This window comes from Musca vetustissima, unplaced genomic scaffold (genome assembly GCF_032173495.1).
Source record: "Musca vetustissima isolate MV318-11 ecotype Yass unplaced genomic scaffold, APGP_CSIRO_Mvet_v1 utg1823, whole genome shotgun sequence".
Classification (NCBI taxonomy): Eukaryota; Metazoa; Arthropoda; class Insecta; order Diptera; family Muscidae; genus Musca; species Musca vetustissima.
This window is the reverse complement of record NW_026875056.1, coordinates 100,628-119,256: the sequence shown is the minus strand read 5'-3', so window position 1 is coordinate 119,256 and position 18,629 is coordinate 100,628. Positions and strand designations below refer to the sequence as shown.

General features: G+C 38.5%; 2 protein-coding genes across 2 annotated transcripts in view; one reads left to right on the top strand and one right to left on the bottom strand.

Annotated features, from left to right (window-relative positions):
* The first annotated feature begins 3,181 nt into the window (after positions 1-3,181).
* Positions 3,182-6,094, top strand: LOC133337570 (phospholipid scramblase 3). Its single transcript, XM_061545785.1, has 5 exons — positions 3,182-3,269; positions 5,012-5,050; positions 5,121-5,264; positions 5,341-5,876; positions 6,065-6,094. The coding sequence occupies exons 1-5, from the start codon at positions 3,188-3,190 to the stop codon at positions 6,092-6,094; spliced, it is 831 nt and encodes a 276-aa protein (XP_061401769.1). The 5' UTR covers positions 3,182-3,187.
* A 2,514-nt stretch (positions 6,095-8,608) lies between these two features.
* The window catches only part of LOC133337572 (uncharacterized), a 78,325-nt gene continuing 68,304 nt past the window's right edge, over positions 8,609-18,629 (bottom strand). Inside the window, exons 3-10 of the mRNA XM_061545788.1 lie at positions 18,017-18,205; positions 17,670-17,944; positions 16,756-17,549; positions 16,568-16,679; positions 15,925-16,498; positions 14,798-15,792; positions 10,958-14,731; positions 8,609-10,873 (exon numbers count right to left, since the gene is read on the bottom strand). Of these exons, the coding sequence (XP_061401772.1) occupies positions 8,609-10,873; positions 10,958-14,731; positions 14,798-15,792; positions 15,925-16,498; positions 16,568-16,679; positions 16,756-17,549; positions 17,670-17,944; positions 18,017-18,205 (8,978 nt within the window). The remainder of the gene's footprint in view (positions 10,874-10,957; positions 14,732-14,797; positions 15,793-15,924; positions 16,499-16,567; positions 16,680-16,755; positions 17,550-17,669; positions 17,945-18,016; positions 18,206-18,629) is intronic.

The following is an 18,629-nucleotide window of genomic DNA, read 5'->3' as shown; positions in this document are numbered from 1 at the left end:
CTGAGTTTTCCATCTGATAGATTTCGGAGAATTGATTGACAACTGTTGTATTTTGGGTTGACGATATTATTTTCACTTTCGGAACTGTTTATTTAGTTGATTATTATTTACTCTAGTGGGAGTTTGCGCTTTCAATTTGTTTTCAGATATTTGTGGCCAATTCTGTCTTTTTTCGCCACCAGATTACAAAGTCTCCATTTCGAAATTGACGTCGTTGAAAATGAAGGGATAGGAATAAGAAAGAATAAATGATAAAGTTGAAAATCAAAATAAAAGAAATTTTATTAGGGTTGTGTAGATCGAAAATTATATGGGTGTAGGGTTTTAGTAATAGATTTTTGTTGTGGAAACAGCTGATTGTGGATGTTACGTGAAATATTTTTAAAATTAAAAAATTACGGATATTTTGAAAAATATAAGAAAATTGTATCAATTTGGGTTTTCATAGTTGGTCTGTTCCCGTACTACAAGAATCTACTAGTTTTTACTACGATAACGAATTTTCCTTTACGATATCGAGGAAAAAAATGAGTAAAAAATTACAAAACTTTTCAAATTTATAAACGGCTGAAGCTAGAATCTTGAAATTTTCGGGTGAGGGTTACTCTTGGTTCAAAGACAGATATGGCTGGGTTTTTGGAAATTCGTACTAGAACGTAACGAAAGGTGCTAAATAAAGGTAAATATGGTATCATTTTTATTTGGCGAAGCGGTAGAGCTAGAACTCTTAAATTTTAAATGAAGGTCACTGATGCAATGTAGAATAGATATAGCAAAGGGTCTTTTGGACATTCGAACTATAAATAAGCGAAAAGTACTAAAATGTACTAATTGGAATTTATTGTCATATGATCTAAGAATATTCTCTCATTCTAATAATATGTTTAAAAGAAAACTTCATCTATATTTTGGTTTACAGCAATGATTTGTGGTTTTGAAATTTATTATTCTTCTTTTTAGTACTATATGGTTTACTATATTTGATACAATTTTTAATTGTTTGTATTTTATGGCTGGGGAGATGGAGCCGGAATTAGAATAATTAAACATTTAAATTTTAGTATTTTATAATGAATATTAGTTTTTATAAGCTCGGGTTTGTTTTGGAATATTTGTACTTGTGTGTACGAATAGTTCTAAATCGTTTGGAGTTAGGATCATCGTTGGGGTGTAGGATTATGGTATATAGGGAATTTTGAAAATACGAACTAATGTGTACTATTTTGTACCAATTTTTTTGGGTGAACCGATAGAGCTGGAGTTATGGTCATTGTTGGGGTAGAATTGAACTATTTAGGAAGTTTTGGAAAGTCTTACTAATGTGAAGTAAATTTTGTACAATTTAAATTTTGGATGAACCGATTTATGAAGTTTTGGAAATTTGTAGTAAATGGTACCAAATTTGGGTGAACCGATTGAACTGGAGTTTTGAAATTTGACGTTCGGATCACTATTAGGGTGTAGGATTGGGCTTTGTAGAAAGTTTTGGAAATTTGGAATGGTGCTAAATTTGGATTTGGGTAAACCGATAAAGCTGGAACACTGAAATTTGGATATAAGGTTACAGTTGACGTGTAAGATTGGGGTATGGATGTAGTTTTAGAGATTAATACTTATGAGTACTAAATTGTACTAAATTTGATACAATTTGAATTTTGGATAAACTGATAGAGCTGTGATCCTGAAATTTGGAGTTAGGATCTTTGTTATGATGTAATATTGAGCTACGTAGAAAAATTTGGAAATTCGTACTAATGTGTACTAAATGGTACCAAATTTGGATTTGGGTTAACCGATAGAACTGGCATTTTGACAATTGGATCACCGTTTGGGGTGTAGGATTGGGATATGTAGTAAATTTTAGAAATTTGTACTAATGTGCACTAAATTTGGTACAATTTAAATTTTGAGTGAACTGATAGAGCTAGAGTCCTGAAATTTGGAGTTAGAATCATTATTGGGGTGTAGAATTGGGGTATATAGGAAGTTTTGAAAATTCATACTAATGTATTTTAAATGGTACTAAATTTGGTACAATTTATATGACATTTACATTAGAACTTTTTACCGGATTTATTTGGCATATATTCAAGGGAATTGACATTTTAAACTCATTGGATTAACCAAACGGATTTTTTTCGGTAAAAAATAGGAAACTAATGTTCCCAACAATTGGTCTGTTCCCGTACTGCAAGAATCTACTACTTTTTACTACGATAACGAATTTTCCTTTGTGATATCGAAGAAAATAGTAAAATTGAGTAGATTCTTGCTGTACGGGAACATACCAAATTTGTTTGATCAACGATTTTATTATAAAAAAAAGGCAACTGAGACTCCAAACGATTTTTATAGAACAAAAATTGGAACCTGTTGTTCCCAATTATTTTTTTCCTATAGAAAAAATGGGAACCTTCCGAATGAGTTATTTTCTATAAATAAGGAATATGAGGGGTTCGAACAATTTTTTCATAAAAAAATTAAAAACCTAAGGCGTGGGGTTTTTTAAAAAATATTTTTTCATGGATGCAACCAAAGTGTGAGATTTATAAAAATAAGGGACTAGAATGATCAAACACTACTTCAAAGCTATTAAAAATAAATCAGGTGGATAAAATTTGTTACCAACGAATTTGAGTATTTTGTTATCAACCAAAGTGTTTAAAACTTTACAAGTTCCCTTAGTGAGTGATTCACAATATATTACCTACCCGACATCCAATGACACTATCCGCCGCTATTATAAATGTACAATTTATATATGTAATCAGAAAAACGAGAACCGTTTTATTATAATAATAAAGTTAATGTTTATGCCTATTTTTCCGCAGGAGAAGACCAAAACCCCCTGCTCGCGAGGGGGTGAATATTGAACATATATCACATTTAACCATATATATGTATGTGAACGACATATTGTCTAATCAATAGCTTGCGATACGGCGTTGCACCTTATCAGTATCAAAACAAACAATATATCACATTATGGCCAAAAACGAGGTAATTGGGAGAGAGGGTATTTCGCTCTCCAAACCACTATTATCAATAACGTTAATAAAAAAAAAATGTCAGTTTTATTTTGAAAAGCGTTAAAGAAAGAAGTAGATTTCAATATAGTATAACAAAAAGTGATATAAAATTGGAAAACAATTTAAAAAAATCGAAGAATTATTATATATTTCTTACAATGCTACAAGAGGATGCTGTTCGCAATTTACAATATGATAGTGAAATTCGTGTGGCCCAACTGAATCGTGCCGAGCCAAGAGGTCATTATCGTAGTAAAAGTTTTAATGTTGTGAAATTTCTCACCACCTTTTTTATAGATAATGCTTTGGAAACAAAGGAATTGTATTGAGACCACCATAATGAATGGTGGCCATATCTTATCGTATAGTTTTTTTTATTTATTTATTTGGATTTGTGTTAAAGGAGGAATTAATAAAGAGTATGAGAAATATATAGAAAAATTTATTTAAAAAAAAAAATATTGTTAAAAAAAAAATAAAATCGGTAGCAAAAATTATGCTAATTTCGATCGATCTGAACATTTTACACCCTCCAATATAAGAAAAACTTTTAATTTTTTTTAATTCTGGTCGTCAACACGTCAAGATTGTTTTGTCTTCCTCTTTGTCTTCGGTTAGGGGTCTCTACAAGCAATCAAGTCAAATATCAGTCCATCCAGCCAAGTCAACGTCTATACAGAGTAACTTCTTCAAAGAGGTCATAAGAGGCATGTTGGAAAATGGAAAAGTAATTAAACTAGGTGTATCTTCTTCATTATCTTCACCAGAAGATACCTGTTAACATCGTTGACTATTATTTTATAGGCCATCTTAATGTCTTCGAATATTTAAATACTAGCATATATTCGCTTCTTCGTTAGCCAATGTGGAAACAACTTTCTACATAGCTCAATCTTACATCCAAACAAATATTCTAACTCCAAATTTCAGGATTCTAGCTGTATTGGTTCAACAAAATTTTTATTTGTACCAAATTTAGTACAAATTAGTAAGAATTTCCAAAACTTTCTACAAAGCCCAATCCTACAACCCTACAGTGATTCTAACATCAAATTTCAAGATTCCAGCTCTGTTGTTTCACCCAAATCCGAATTTGTTACCATTTAGTACACATTAATACGAATTTCCAAATTGTTCTACTTAGCTCAATACTACATCCCAACAAAGATCCTAAATCCAAATTACATTGTTCCAGCTCTATCGGTTCGCCCAAATCCATATTGTACCGATTATAGTACTTTTCGTACTATATTTCGTACAAAAACTACGCACATAACCCAATCCTACACTCCGACAGTAATGTTAATTTCAATTTTCAGGATTCCACCTCGATTTGTACCCCCAAACTAAATTTGTACCGAACACAGTACCATATAGTACTTTTCGCGCAAATATGTACAAAGCCAGCTCCTTATATCGACCCTACCTCTCAGCCTTAATTCGCATTCCAAATTTCAAGTTTTTAGCTCAATCCATTCACATGCTACGAAATTGTATCACATTTAGTACTTTACGGGTACTTAAAGTTCGAATGTCCAAAAACCCTTTGCTACATCTATTCTACACTCCATCAGTGACCCTACAGGGTTCTTGTTCTACCTATTCTCAAATACAAATGATTAGTGCGAATTTCCAAGAACCCAGCCCTATCTGACACCTTTGGACCAAGAGTGACCCTCACCTAAAATGTCAAGATTCTAGCTTCAGCCGTTTCGTCTGGGCGTTGATGAATCGTTAAATCAGTCAGTCAATCACTTTACTCTTTTATTAGTATAGATTGTTCACAACTAGTCATGAATCAGCTGATTGTTGAAAATAAGCTGATTTTTTAGATCTTTGTAAACAGCTGATAAATCTACGATTTCAATTCATTTTCAAATCAATTAGAGAACATCTATTTCAAATTTCTATAAATTTTGGAGTAAAAGACAAAACCTTTTATCTGCGATGACCAGTATAATGATTTCTTTATATATTTTCAGTTTTCGATGGTCCTGTGAGTATAACCTCACAACCAAGAGGTAAGTTATTTTCTTTTCAAAACTCCACCACCTCTATTTAAACTTAATTGTTTCATTTTTTTCTTACTAGTTTCTAATCGAATACCACTACCCATATCGACAGTGGAACAAAATGCCAGAGGTGTCCAAAGTACCTATATACCATTGTCGGGTTATGATTTTCTCAAGGATATACCCTCAATATATATTGAACAAACATTTGAATTAAATGAGTGTAAGTTTAAAATCCCAAAAAAATACACTTCCATTATATTCTAACCATATTTCCCTTTTCCTTAATCCTCCCCCAGCTCTCACCGGTGTCTCATCGGAAAATCGTTATGTTGTACGCTCCGTTGTGGGCGAGGCATTATATGCCGCCTCTGAATATTCCACCCAAAGAAATCGTTTAATATTGGGTTCGGCGCGACCCTTTCATATGCACCTAATCGATAAAACCCATCAAGAAGCTCTGCTGTTTCAAAGAAAATTGGCGTTGGGCTTTATGTGTTGTCAACCGAAAAGTTTGGAGGTTTGGATACCACCGGGCAATATACTTGGTCGCATTGTACAATCTCCAACAATATTCGCACCTGAATTCTATATTGAAGATGGGGCGACAGGAAATCCCATCTTTTGTATTGAAGGTCCCAAAAATTCAGGATTTTGTTGTTTTTGTTTACCCAAGGAGACATATTTTAAAGTACATTCGGGTGGGGAGTTGCGTGCCTCCATAGATCGTAAATGGATGAGCGGTAAATCGCAGTATACAACAAATATCTATTTCAGTGATCCGAAATTGTCGGGAAAGGAGCGTGCTTTGATATTGGGTGCAGCATTTTTGTTGGTAAGTTGATGGCGGGAGTAGTGTTTTAATTTTTTTTTTCTAATAAGGATCATAGGGAAAATCATTGAAAGAAAGGCCTGGCTTTCTTTAATATAAAGACCTATTTCTATTTTGTATTTTATTGAATTATTATCATTTATGCTTCTTTAAATATTTAATTGCCATCTCTGTTATTATTTTTTTTCTAGGAATATCTATATTTTCAAACAAGATTTTAAAGGCAACCCCAAGAACTCCACCCTGAATCCAATATGCACCAAACAATCCATGGAAGTATTTAAAAAAAAAAAAAATTAAACACAAAAATATTTTTTTTATTTTTCAAAAAAATGTAATTTTATTTTTTGTTTGTTCATTTCAAACATTTTGTTTCTTTTTTTGTTGTTGTATTTTGTTTAAATATATCCATTCTAATATTTATATATATTAATAATAATTGTTCACAATACACAGACAATTACATATAATGTAATTTTTTTATACAAATGTTATCTATACTTTTTTAAAAATAAGATCTAGTATGTATATATTCTTTTAAAATATATATATATATGTTTAATGATACATTAAGAGATATTTTGTTTTCTTATCGATTAAGTTGTTTTATATACATAAATATAACATATTTGTTTGTTTATCTATAATTATGAAATAATTATTTTTTTTTTTTTGTTTGATAATTCAAATTTGTATATGAAATATTTGGGTGTGTATAATATATAGTATATATAATTTGTTTTTATGTTTTTTTTTCAAGTTTTAAACTTATATAACTATAGTTTCTATAATTTTGTTTCTATATATATATATATTTTATATATTATTTTACTTATAAATAAAATATTTGTTTTTTTACATATACAAAGTTTGTTTTTTCTTTTTAATCATATAATAAAAATTTAAAATGTAAATCTATCGATTATTAAATCTGATTTTTTTTTGTTTATAGGATAATTTAATAATATTTCTTGTTTGTACACAACATTTATAACTAATATTTAAAAAAATAAAACAAATCTACTATACAATTGCAACTAAAAAATTTCTTAATGTAGTATATAAAAAAACAATTGTTTGCAAAACAAATTTAATTAAGAAAAAAATAAAAAATTACACAGTGCTACAAAAAAATATATATATTTACATATATTGAAACAAAATTGCAATATAAAAATGTTTTTTTTTTATTAAAAAAAATATATTTTTTAATTTATTGGTCTGTTCCAGAACCTTCAAGAATGTACAATTTTTTACTACGATAACAATTTTTCTTTTATGATATCAAAGAAAATAAAACAAATTAGTCGACTCTTGCTGGACGGGAAACATACCATATATATTTTTTTAATTTCAAAAAAAAAAAAAAAATTCTATAATTTTTTAATTTTGTTTTTGCAAAATAATGAGGCTAAACCCTCATTTTGTTTTGTAGCCCTGTGTAGTTGTTGTTGTTGTGGATAATCCAAAATAATAATTTGTATTATGAGTCTCGTGGTCTCGTTGCTATTATTGGGTTCAAAAAAGAAATAGTTTTTGTATTTTTGTAAAATTAAAAAAAAAAATTAAAAAAAAACAAAAATTAAATTTTTACAAACAATAAAATAATGAAAAAAAATTTTTATAAAACATAGGAAGAACTTGATATTTTTTTAATCACAAAAAATATTTTTTTAAAAAAATAAAAGAAAATTTGAATTTTAAATTTTTCCTCAAGATTTTTTACATTAAACGAAAAATGTTGTAATAAAAAAATGCCTTATTTTTATTTTCAATTATGACTAAATTTTTTTGCTACAAAAATTAGTACCACAGTTTATTTTTTTTTTAATTTCTTGTTTTTTCTCTTCCTTTTAAAGTACGCTACAGTAAGAATATTGAAATATAATATTTATAGTTTACTTATTTTTTTTTTTTTTTTGCAATAAAAAATGATATAGTTTTTTATTATATTTTATATATTGTAGTTCTTCTGAGAGGAGTGGGGATTTGTAAAAATTGTTTTTTGTAAATGTTTTGATATTTTGTTGCTGTTTAACTTGGGATTTTGTTTTTTCGATAATTTCAAAAAAGTGTTATTTTGAAATAGATTGTGGGTGGGGTCGGGAGATGTATCTATTAACCCATTTCATGCCGTCTAAAACTTGTTAAATTTGGGTTTTGAAAATGGAGGTTGGCTTTAAGCCTTGATTTTAGTTTTAGTTTTTTTTAAGGAAAAATCTTGTTTTTGTTTGTTCCAAAATACGATATGTATGTGTAAGTATATAAGGGGATATGATGAGGGTTGGTAGAATTTGGTTTCGTCGTTTTATTTATATTTTAGGGCTTTTTTGGTCCTGAGTTTGAGTAGGGGATATTTATTGAAAAAATGAAATTAAATTAAAACCGAAAATTACAATATTCAACAAGTTTTAGCGGTTCAGTGTGGCGGATGATGGTGACGGTGGGGCTGGATTTAAATTGAAATGACAATGATGCTGCTTCTGAGTATGCTGATAAGACTGTGGGTGGTAACTGGTATTTGTGGTATACAATAAGGATGATGGTGGCATTAGATTTTTATAACTCCTACTAATATTATGTTGAGGATATTGTAAATTGTTGTAATTCATAATAGTTCTTGTAGGCCTGCTATCGGTATTGGGCCCTGGAAATGTTTTCGCCGTTTGTCATAACGCTGATGACGTGGTGCTTGACTCCATTATTCATCTTTCGGGATAGGCAAAAATATAATGTCAGTTTGCTGCTGGTGGACTTGCGGCCGCCGCCGACTGCATTTGATGATTTCCTACCACCAGTAGATCTGATCTCATACGTTTCTCTTCCTGTATATCCTTATCGCTGTCCTCACCATTACTGCTGCTAAAGGCTCCCGGCAAACGTCGCTTCAAATTGTTATTCAATGCCATGGCAATGGATTCATCTTCAGAGGTGGAATTTGCCCTCCTTGGGGTATTTGCCGCACTATCGTTGTCCAATGAAGCAATGGCCGAGGCTGCAGCACTGGCAGCAGCCTGGAAACCATCTTCCGATGCACTATCCTGTGATACCAATCCCGTATTCGAATTATTGTCCTGCAGCACTCCCGACGGTGTGGTATAACTACCCAACTTCGAGCTGGGATCTTTTTCAATGAGCTTTTGGGCCAGCAGCCGCAAAGAGATCAAACTATTCTCACAATCGCTGGTATCAATTTCCGTTAGACTAATACCGGCTCGTTCAATTTCAGCATATGTACCAAATGGCAGCTTCTGAAGGCATTCCAATTTTTGGACATGGGTCTTGGAACGTAAATGTTTGGCCAAATGGCCGTGGATACGAAAGGCTATCTTGCAGTCGGTACACTCAAATGGGCGGGGATTTGATGTGGTGGGGACACCAAATGTTGATGTCATAATAACCTTATTTTTATGGGCCTCTGAACGTTCATGTTTTTGCAGGTGGCCTTGGGTGCGGAACGACACCCCACATGGATCACATTTATATTTCCTTTCCATATAATGGATATTCATGTGTAGAGCCAGTTGGGATTGTTTTTGGAAAGTTTTCGAACATATCGAACAGACGGGTCTGCCATCGGCATTTGTGAGAGGTGGTACTCGAGGGTGGACGGGTAAGATTTCATTATTATTTGTGGTGAAACCATCTTCGCCCACAATAACCGTACGTGTGGGTTGTGAAGCACCACCACCTCCACCACTACTATTACTGTTTGATCCTCCGGATAGGACACCAGAAAAATCTGTGGTTCCAGGTTGCAAAACAGCTGCAGGTAAATTGGAATTATGACCTGCGGCCGCCACCACCACTTTTTCATCACCACTCATCGATGATAAATGTCTTTTGGCGGGTGGCTCCTCATCGGTTTCTTCACTTTCATCAGAAGAAGTTTTGGCGGCGGATGGTGGCTTTCTCAAATCTGGGGCTGGTAGCAATTGGGCGGGTGGGTTACTTTCATTGGATTTTGTTCTCTGTGGAGTTTCCAAAGGTTCGACTATTTCAATTTTTGGCACTTGTAAAGGTACATCTGGTTTGCTTTCGGCCACCAAGGCAACAGGGGCTGGGACGGGGGCAGTGGCAGGGGCGGTAACTGTTGATGCAGCAGAACTGCTGGACACAATTGCAGAATCTCGACTACTCACCACCGAGGTGGATACAGAACTTATCGAACTGCATACTTGTGTAACCATTGTGGTGGTGGAGGTGGTCATTGATGCCATTGCATTGACATAGACCGCCGCTGTCGTGATTGCAGGTGTCATTGTCACCACAACCTCACTGCCCGAACTGGCAGCTGTTAGACCCCGACTCAACTGCGTTTGCTTAATTTTATTGTACTGCAATGTTTGTTCCCGCCTATAGTCGTACAGCATCATATCTTCATTGAGATTCCTTACTTCTTCGGAGAGGCCAGGTTGACTACGAGCCACTTTGGAGGAAACTGAGATCATTGTTTTCAGCAAACCGGACTCATCACGGTTACCACCAAATATGACATCATCGATTTGAGCCTGGGTTTGTACGGGACCAGGCATTGAATATAAAGCTGGAGGTACTGATCCTGATGGTTTGCTGCCATGTGCCAGGGAAGCATGAACCAATACAGTGGCGGGCAGGGAATTTACGGTTGTCACACTTGTATCTGAGCTACTACGTGGCTTTGTCAAATCCATGGGAGCCGCTTCAAAACTATTTATGGTCTTATTCTTGGGCATAGCCTCTTCCGGATTGGAATAATATTGTTCCTGCTTGTGATAATCGAATGGGGGCTTGGGTGAGGTATACGAGATGACTCGTCGTATGGCAGATGGTGGTGTGGAGGAGGTGGTGGTAATTGTACTACTTGTATTGGTGGCGGAAGGGGTGGCCATGACATTGGTGGTGGTGCTGCTGACCACCATTTGACTAGCTGCCTCCGAACTTTGGGTATGTATGGGCGGTGTCATACTGAGGGAAAGTAAACATCTGGCCGCCTCATGTTCCAAATGTGATTTATTATCCTCTCCAGCCGAATTCACTGTTATACTGGGTGGAGCTGGGATCGCCGAAGTGGTGGGGGCCGTACTCGACTTCGTCACAGCCGCTGAATCCGATTCATTACTACTCTCCGTTTCATTATCACTTGAATCACCATCCGAATCCGATTCAGCATTACCCATTGACGAAGTTCTACCACCAGCCGATGTCGATGATTGTTGATCAAATTCCATGTCGGGCTCCAAGAATTCACCATCCGCGGGCATTGGACCTGGATTCAGACCCAATTCTATACATTTCTTATAGTGCGTCTTGGACTGCATGTGTTTGGTCAAATTGCCCTTGGTTTTGAAACTGAAATTACAATGTTTACATGTGTACGGGCGGACATCGGTGTGGGTCCGAATGTGTTTCTTCAGCATAGAGGGTTTCTTGCAACGTATACCACACTCCAAGCAGACATATTTACCACGGCCTCTACCACGTATATAGGTGTAGTTTTCATTGGACTCATAACCTCCCACCAATGTTTGGGAAGAGGAGGATGAGGTCGAGGTTGCCGAGTGGTTGGACATTTGACTGGTATCCTTTGGCTCAGCAGCCACAGCCGTTGTTGATTTGTTATCATCTTTATTAGGCGCCGTGGAATCTTCCTCTGCATCTAACCGCTTCAACTGATGGTGATAGAATTTATCCTGACTACTGAGGAAGGGTGTGGTTACAATCTGCTGGGCCGCCACAACCGTATAGGCCAGCTTTTTACTCTCAGCCATATTGTAAATTTGTACCTTTTGTCGGGAATCGTATAGCGACATAACCTCCTTGGGTTTCAAACCCAAAGGATGTGGATTATTTTCGGCACACTGTTGCCACATGGAGTACATGGAGAGCTTATGCATATCCTGTACATAGGATGGTTGAGGACAATTTAGGGTACAATAGAATGTCTTGGTGCTCGATTTCAAACCCAAATAGGTATACGAATTTCCATTCAAATATAGCTGTACACATTCCTTTGAGGGTCTGGGTGTTTCGGGTGAAATCAAAGGCAGGGTATTGGCAGTGGGTGTTATACCATGATGACGTTTGGGTGTAAATGTCCCGGGCCTAAGGGGCAGACTGGTTGGCCGTAGGAATTTCGATTTGGGTTTAGTTTCCATTAGAGCGGCGGATGAGTCATTCGCTTCAACCTGCAGCCCTGATGTGGTATCCACATGCAGGGGTGTAAGAGTTGTTGTACCAGTTGCCGATGATCCTGTGGGTGACAATGTCTTGCCACTACCCGAAGCTGAGGAGGTGGGTTGTTGAATTATCAATTGATCCTTGGCCACGCGTTCCAAATTGAAGTGCCGGGTTTCGGTTTCACCCAAAACTTTACGCGGACTCAAGTTGTCAGCCATGCGCAAAAAGTTAAAGGATTTAAAGGGGGCTTTGACATCCCCACTTGCACCAGGAGCACCCCCCGCAGCCGTGCCTGGTAAATTCAATTTGTTGTTGGTGTTCCAGTTTTTAACATTCCGCATATTGGTGCTGGGCGGAGCCTTGGCAAATTCGCTGGGTACATTTTGTACCCCACCAAATGTGGTCAGGGGTTTGGTGTTGCTGTTCGATCCACCATCATTGGCTGGCATGTTGGGACTCAATGCTGCCTGCGTCTTGCGATTGGGGCTAACAGTCCTTGACTTTTGCTGTGGAGGAACTTGCAGGTGTAGTTGTTGTTGCTGCGGTGGCAAATGCATTTGTGGCGTGAGACTATTCGGCCCCGGTATACCCGGTACATAGGGTATAACCTTTTCGGTAAGCGGCAAAGTCAGCGGGTTAAAGGCTGTTATTTGATTTATGGGTGGAAATTGAAAATGTTGTGGCCCCGATGAGGATGAGGTGGCCCCTAAACCCAAAGCTAATTTGGGTGTTAGCTGAGCCCCTTGTATTAGAGGCATGGGTAATTTTGTTTCCTTTTTGGGTGATACCTCTTGAAAGCTACCACCCGACAGCAGGGGAGTCCTGATCATTTTTGGACTTTTATCAACATCATCACATTCCGAGAGGGGAATCATGCAGCCACCCGAGGAGGTGAAACGTTTTAAACGTTCCTCCTTCTTCGATAGTTCCAAAGGGTTTAAGGGTTGCATGTCCCCGCCACTGGTAATGTTGGTTAGACGTTTGTTGGTCACCGAAGATGATGAGGAGGAGGTAGCGGAGGATAGGTTTGATGTTTCAAATTTCAAACGTTTATTGTTGGCGTTGGCGTTTAATGCTGCAGGATGATGTTGTTGGTCATTAAAATTCGTGCTATTATTCCAGCGATCATCGTGCATTTTGGTTATTATGACCTCTTCGGATTTATGTTTCGTATCATGATTGGGTGTATAGTCCACCAGGGGTGTTTTGCCCAGTAAGGGGCCTGGTGAGGGCAACGGGGCATCCACAAATCGCATTGGTATATCGTTGAGAGCCAAATGTGATTTGGAAGGACCTGTACCACTGTTGCTGTTTGCAGCAGCTCCCGTGGTTCCACTTGCCAATAGCGTTGTGGTCGAACAGCTAGGCTGGGTAGATGTGGCCGATGTCGTTGTGGTACTGTTACTTTTCGATGTGTTCGCCTGCGATGCACTCAAACGATTTAGCACCAAATTACTAGGCTTTGTCTTCAGTTGTGACCATGCCAACTTCGCCAAGGACAGTGGATTTTTCGAGAGTATTTTCAGGTCACTCATATTCAGCGATTGTATTGAACTGCTGCGAAAATATTTGTGGGATGGCGAGGAGGCAGGTGAATTGGCACTGCTGTTGTTGCCCTGGCAATAGGTGCTGTTGTGCAGTTGTAAATCTTCGGCGGTGCGGAATTCCATGGAGCAGAGGGGACAAATGTAAACGGCATCCTCACCCTCACCCATGGGTACGGCCAGGCCACGAGCATTTAGCAGCAGGTTTTTAATAATGGAATGATTGGGTGGAGGATATTTACCTCCAGCAGCAGTAGCAGCGGCAGATGAAGATGCTGTGGAGGTGGTTGCGGCATTATTAAGCTGTTGGCCAGCTTGTGAATTGGAGTTGGAGGAATTCGAAGCTTCATTGAAGGCGGCCGAATTGATGATGGCTGTAACCTGACTCGGCTGTTCAATGGAGTGGCGTTTGCGCGGGGTGGCCGGTGGTGGTTGTTGTGGCAATGGTCCCTGTGGCTGTTTGGAGGAGGTTGTAGATAAATCCAAACGTTCCTCCAGTGCAATGGGAGCCTTGGATTTGGCTGATAGATTTAGGGGAACATTTGGTGGTGGTGGTGGGGGTGCATTACTTGTTGCAGATGCAGGTATTTGTTGTTGCTGATTAGGTTGGGAATTTGCAGGACGATATTGATGCATCTGTCCAGCGGGATGATGACCGCCTTGATTGATGGTTTGTTGTGCTGGCAGGTGTTTGGAAATTAAATTTTTAGAGGTGCCATTAAGAGGCAAAACCACCTCTTCCATGGTGATTTTATCCGAATAAATGTGGCGTTGTTTTTGCAATTGTTGTTGTTGTTGCTGCTGCTGTTGCAATTGCTGTTGATAAATATATTGTTGCTGGGCTTGTTGTTGCTGTTGCAATTGCTGTTGTTGTTGTTGCAATTGCTGTTGTTTTTGTACTATAACCTGTGCCAATTTGGCATTTGTGGCCGATTCACTTGGTGGCGCTCCCGTTGTACTTTGCAGTGTGGTTTGGATACTGCCCGACGACGATGAACCCGAATTGGATGCCGCCGAGTTATTGGCATTTGTAAAACTTCGAGAACGGTTTAAGGTTTTGGGATATTTCTTTTGCAATAGAAGTTCTTTGTTCTCAACAATAGCCTCATTTTGGGAGATGATTTTGTTAATGCGTTCATGGAGGTTTTCCTTGTTCTGGGAGAGAATACAAACGTTAAAAAAAATAATTTCTTTAAAAATGCGAATGCGCGAAAAACTTACCAAAGGTATTTCTCCAGGATTATTTGAATTCTGCAAATGATTAGTTGAGGAGGAAGAACGTTGTTGGGATGAGGAGGACGAGGAGGTGGCTCCACTACTATTTCCCATTTGATGTGATGGTGGTGGTTGTTCTGGCATATCCGTATTTAGCTTATTACTGGCCATTGCGACAGGCTGACCGTTCAGGGCTGCATTGGCCAGATAATGCAGAGGACTTTGTTGTGGCCCCGCGGCGACAACACCGGGTGTGGCCTTGGCGAGATGTAATGCACTACCTGCACTGGTGGGTGTGGGCCTCAAAACTCCCGTATTACCCATGACGGGCGTGGGAGTTTTAATGTGATTTTGCTGCACTGGAGAGGGTGACGATGCCGACGTTTGTTGTTGTGGCGGAGCTGGAGCCACGCCAGCCAGTGGTGAGGGTTGAGCTGGGGATGGAGGAGGAACCTGCTGCTGTGGTGGTACTGATGCTGCCGCCACAACAGCCGCCGCTGCGTTTGGTGCTATTACACCGGAATGTTGAAGTTGCTGCAAATGTTGTTGTTGCAATTGCAACTGATGATGGAACTGTTGCTGCTGCTGGGGCGTCATTAAATGCAATGAGGCATAGGCCTGTTGATGGGCCACTGCAGCAGCCGCCATGGGATTGTAAAAGGCTCCGTGTGGCAAATAGTAAGCTGCCAAAGGTAATGGTAGCGGCGGCGGGGCATTTCCTGGTCCGGGTGGAACCAATAAATGTGTGTGAGGATGTTGGGCGGCAGCAGCGGCTGCGGCCTGGGCCTGAGCCAGCTGATGTAGCTGCTGTTGTTGTTGCTGCAACTGCTGTTGTAACTGATGACTGCTGAGGTGATTGTTCAATTTGATCTGGGTACTTGGCGACAGGCTGGGATGATGATGGAGCTGGAGGGGAGCTGAGGAGGAGGAGGGGGGTTGGCCGCTAGATACATGTCCTCCACCAGTGGCTGGTGCTCCTCCTTCTCCTATCCTAAGTGACGCTGAAGGTGAATGGCCAAGTTGGGAATTATTGTGGGATGTTGCATATTTTTGGGCTTCAATTAAAAGTTGTTGTTGCTGTTGTTGATGATGTTGTTGTGCAGGGATTGTCACTGACTCCACCGTTTGTTTACTTTGCGGAGATGGTTGGGCTGTAACAATATCCACCCTATTAATTGAGGCACCGGCTAAATTAGTTTCCATTGGGGAGGAGGAGTTGTTTGTGGCGGCCGCAGCGGCAGCCGCTGCTGCAGCAGCAGCCTCTTTTGGCGAATTGTACAAGGCTGCATTATGAAATTTTGGTTTATATGGCTTATAATCGATGGCTTGTTTGGCAGCGGAACTGTTGTTACTCGATGAGCTGCCAACGTTATTTTGGTTTATTGTGGCAGCCACGTTGGGCGCCAATGTCCCAGCAGCCGGTGAACCCAAAGGCAATTGACTTTGATGGTGTTGTTGCTGCTGTTGGGTTGTGGGACTTGCTTGTTGCATGGTGGCATTGGTTGGCTGGGGCTGAACTAAACGAGAGGCAGGTGATGCTGGTGGCAATGGTGAGGAGGCTGCGGCAGCACCCATTGAAGAATTTGAATTCATGGGTGTGGGTATGAGAGTGTGAGGCTCATTAATTTGTTGCTGCTGTTGTTGTGGCTGGGAAATGACACTTTGCGATGCCACAACCTCTTCCATGGGGGAATCTGTGCGACTTAACTAGAAGAGAGAGAGAAAAATTTATTTCGTAATTCGAGCTTAAATTAATATAAAGTTATGGTTACTTACCATTTCTGAACTACTGTTACTCAACTCTGGATCCACATCCTGATCCGACAAACCATCATCAGCATCGGGTGGCACTTCAAGGCCTTTTCGTCGAGCCATGTGGGAACGAGATCTTAAGATGGAAAAATAAAAAAAAATAAATTAAAGAAATGAAGGGGTGGTGAAGAAAGGGTCTTCTCTCAACTTACCTCCAATGTTTGTAAAGATTACTTTTGGTCTTAAAGGCAATGCCACAAAATTCACAGGGAAATGGACGCTCATTGGTGTGGGCGCGAATGTGTTTTTTCAACACCGAGGGTTTTGTACAGCTTAAATTGCAATAGGGGCAAATGTGGCGACCGCCTCCGCTACCACCATTACCACTGGTATTGGCATTTGTTGTGGTAGCTGCTGAATTTGAGGTTGCGGCGGGAGGAGCTGCCGTACTGGCTGTTACTTCTGTTTGATGGCTGGAGGAAAGTATCACCACTTGCTGTTGTTGTTGTGACTGTTGTTGGGCCATTTGCAACAAAATCTGATTTTGTAGTGCGGCAGCATCCACCACTTCCTGTTTGCTCACATAACCATTTTGTAAATGGTGTGGTGTTGGCGGTGGATGCTGGGAGGGTCTTGTTTCTTGGGTGGCAGGTTTCGTTGTTGTTTCATTTTCTGGTCGCTGTTGTGCTACAACAGCTGGTGGTGGTGGTGATGAGACCGAAGAACTGGCCGATGATATTGATGTGGTTCTCAGCTTTTCAGATTCTTGGCCCGATCCTCCTCCAGTTCCAATGGCGGATCCTCCTCCCTCAGTTTCCGTGGTACTTGCCAGACGTTTAAATTTCTTGTGTAAATATTTGGAGTTGCTCCAGTTAATGTCGGATCCTGACGACTGGGCAGGACCACTTGTATTATCACTAACGCTGTTCTGTGTTGTTGCGGCTGGGACTGCTGCTGCTACTGTTGTGGCGGATGATTGTTGTTGTTGGTGTTGTTCCTTATTACTATTACTATCACTTTTATTGAAATTTGAACTATTACTAATGCTATTCACATAATCCATTGTGTTGTTGTTGGTGTGGTCGCCACTATTTGTTGTTGTTGTGGTACTTAGTGTTTTATTGGCATTATTGGCGGTGGTTGCAAGTGTTGTTGTTGTTGTTGCTGTGGTGTTTTTATTGGTGGTATTGGCAGGTATTGAATTAGAATTATTTACATTTTTGTCGGCGGAATTTACCGTCGTTTTGGAAACATTTTTGTTATTTTGTTGTTGTTGTTGCTGTCGACTATCAGCTGCAGCAGCAGCTGTTTTAACATTCTGTTGCTGTTGCTGAGCTGCTAATTTGGCAGCTTGTTTAGCTTGCTTAGCGGTTAGTTTCTTTTGTGGTTCTTGGCTATCATCTAAATCACGATATGTTTGTTGCTGTTGTTGTTGGGATTTCTTACTGCTGTTTGTTGTTGTTGCTGTTGTACTTTTATTTTGTGGTAACTGATTATTGTTGTTGTTGTTATTCTGTTGCTGTTGTTGTAGCTTTGTTTTACTGTTATAATATTTTGTTGTTGTTGTTGCGGCTGGTGTTGTTGCTGTTGTAGCTTCCATATTGCTATGATTCGTTACCGTTGTTGTTGTTTCCGTTTGATTTTTTGTACCGCCAGGATCATCTGAAATCAATAAACAAAATGGGGGGAAAATTAGTATTTAGTTAAAAATAAAAAAATATGTTTCAGAATTTTTTTTATAATTAAAAAAATATATAAATAAAAAATGCATTATTTTGATGTTTTTAAAAGTAGATATTTTGTTACGTAATGATTTTCCTACTATTCAGCTAGTTTAATGTCAATTCAGCTAGTCCATTCAGCTAGCTAAATACTGTTTCCCGCTATCTCCTGCTATATATAAACCTACATAATGATTTTTTCAGCAATTCAAATAGCAGAATTTAAATTGTTGGCCAATTCAGCTAGCTGAATGTCATTTTCCAATTATTTTTCAAACTTAATAACAAATTTCCTGCTATATATCCATCTACAAAATTATTTTTCAGCAATTCAGCTAGCTGAATATCAATATTTGGACCATTCA

Bases quoted from the DNA above. Each gene is read 5' to 3' on its own strand.
- LOC133337570 (XM_061545785.1), top strand. From the start codon at position 3,188: ATGCTACAAGAGGATGCTGTTCGCAATTTACAATATGATAGTGAAATT. The intron at 5,051-5,120 runs GTAAGTTATTTT...TTTTCTTACTAG, and splicing joins TATAACCTCACAACCAAGAG to TTTCTAATCGAATACCACTA. The intron at 5,877-6,064 runs GTAAGTTGATGG...TTTTTTTTCTAG, and splicing joins TGGGTGCAGCATTTTTGTTG to GAATATCTATATTTTCAAAC.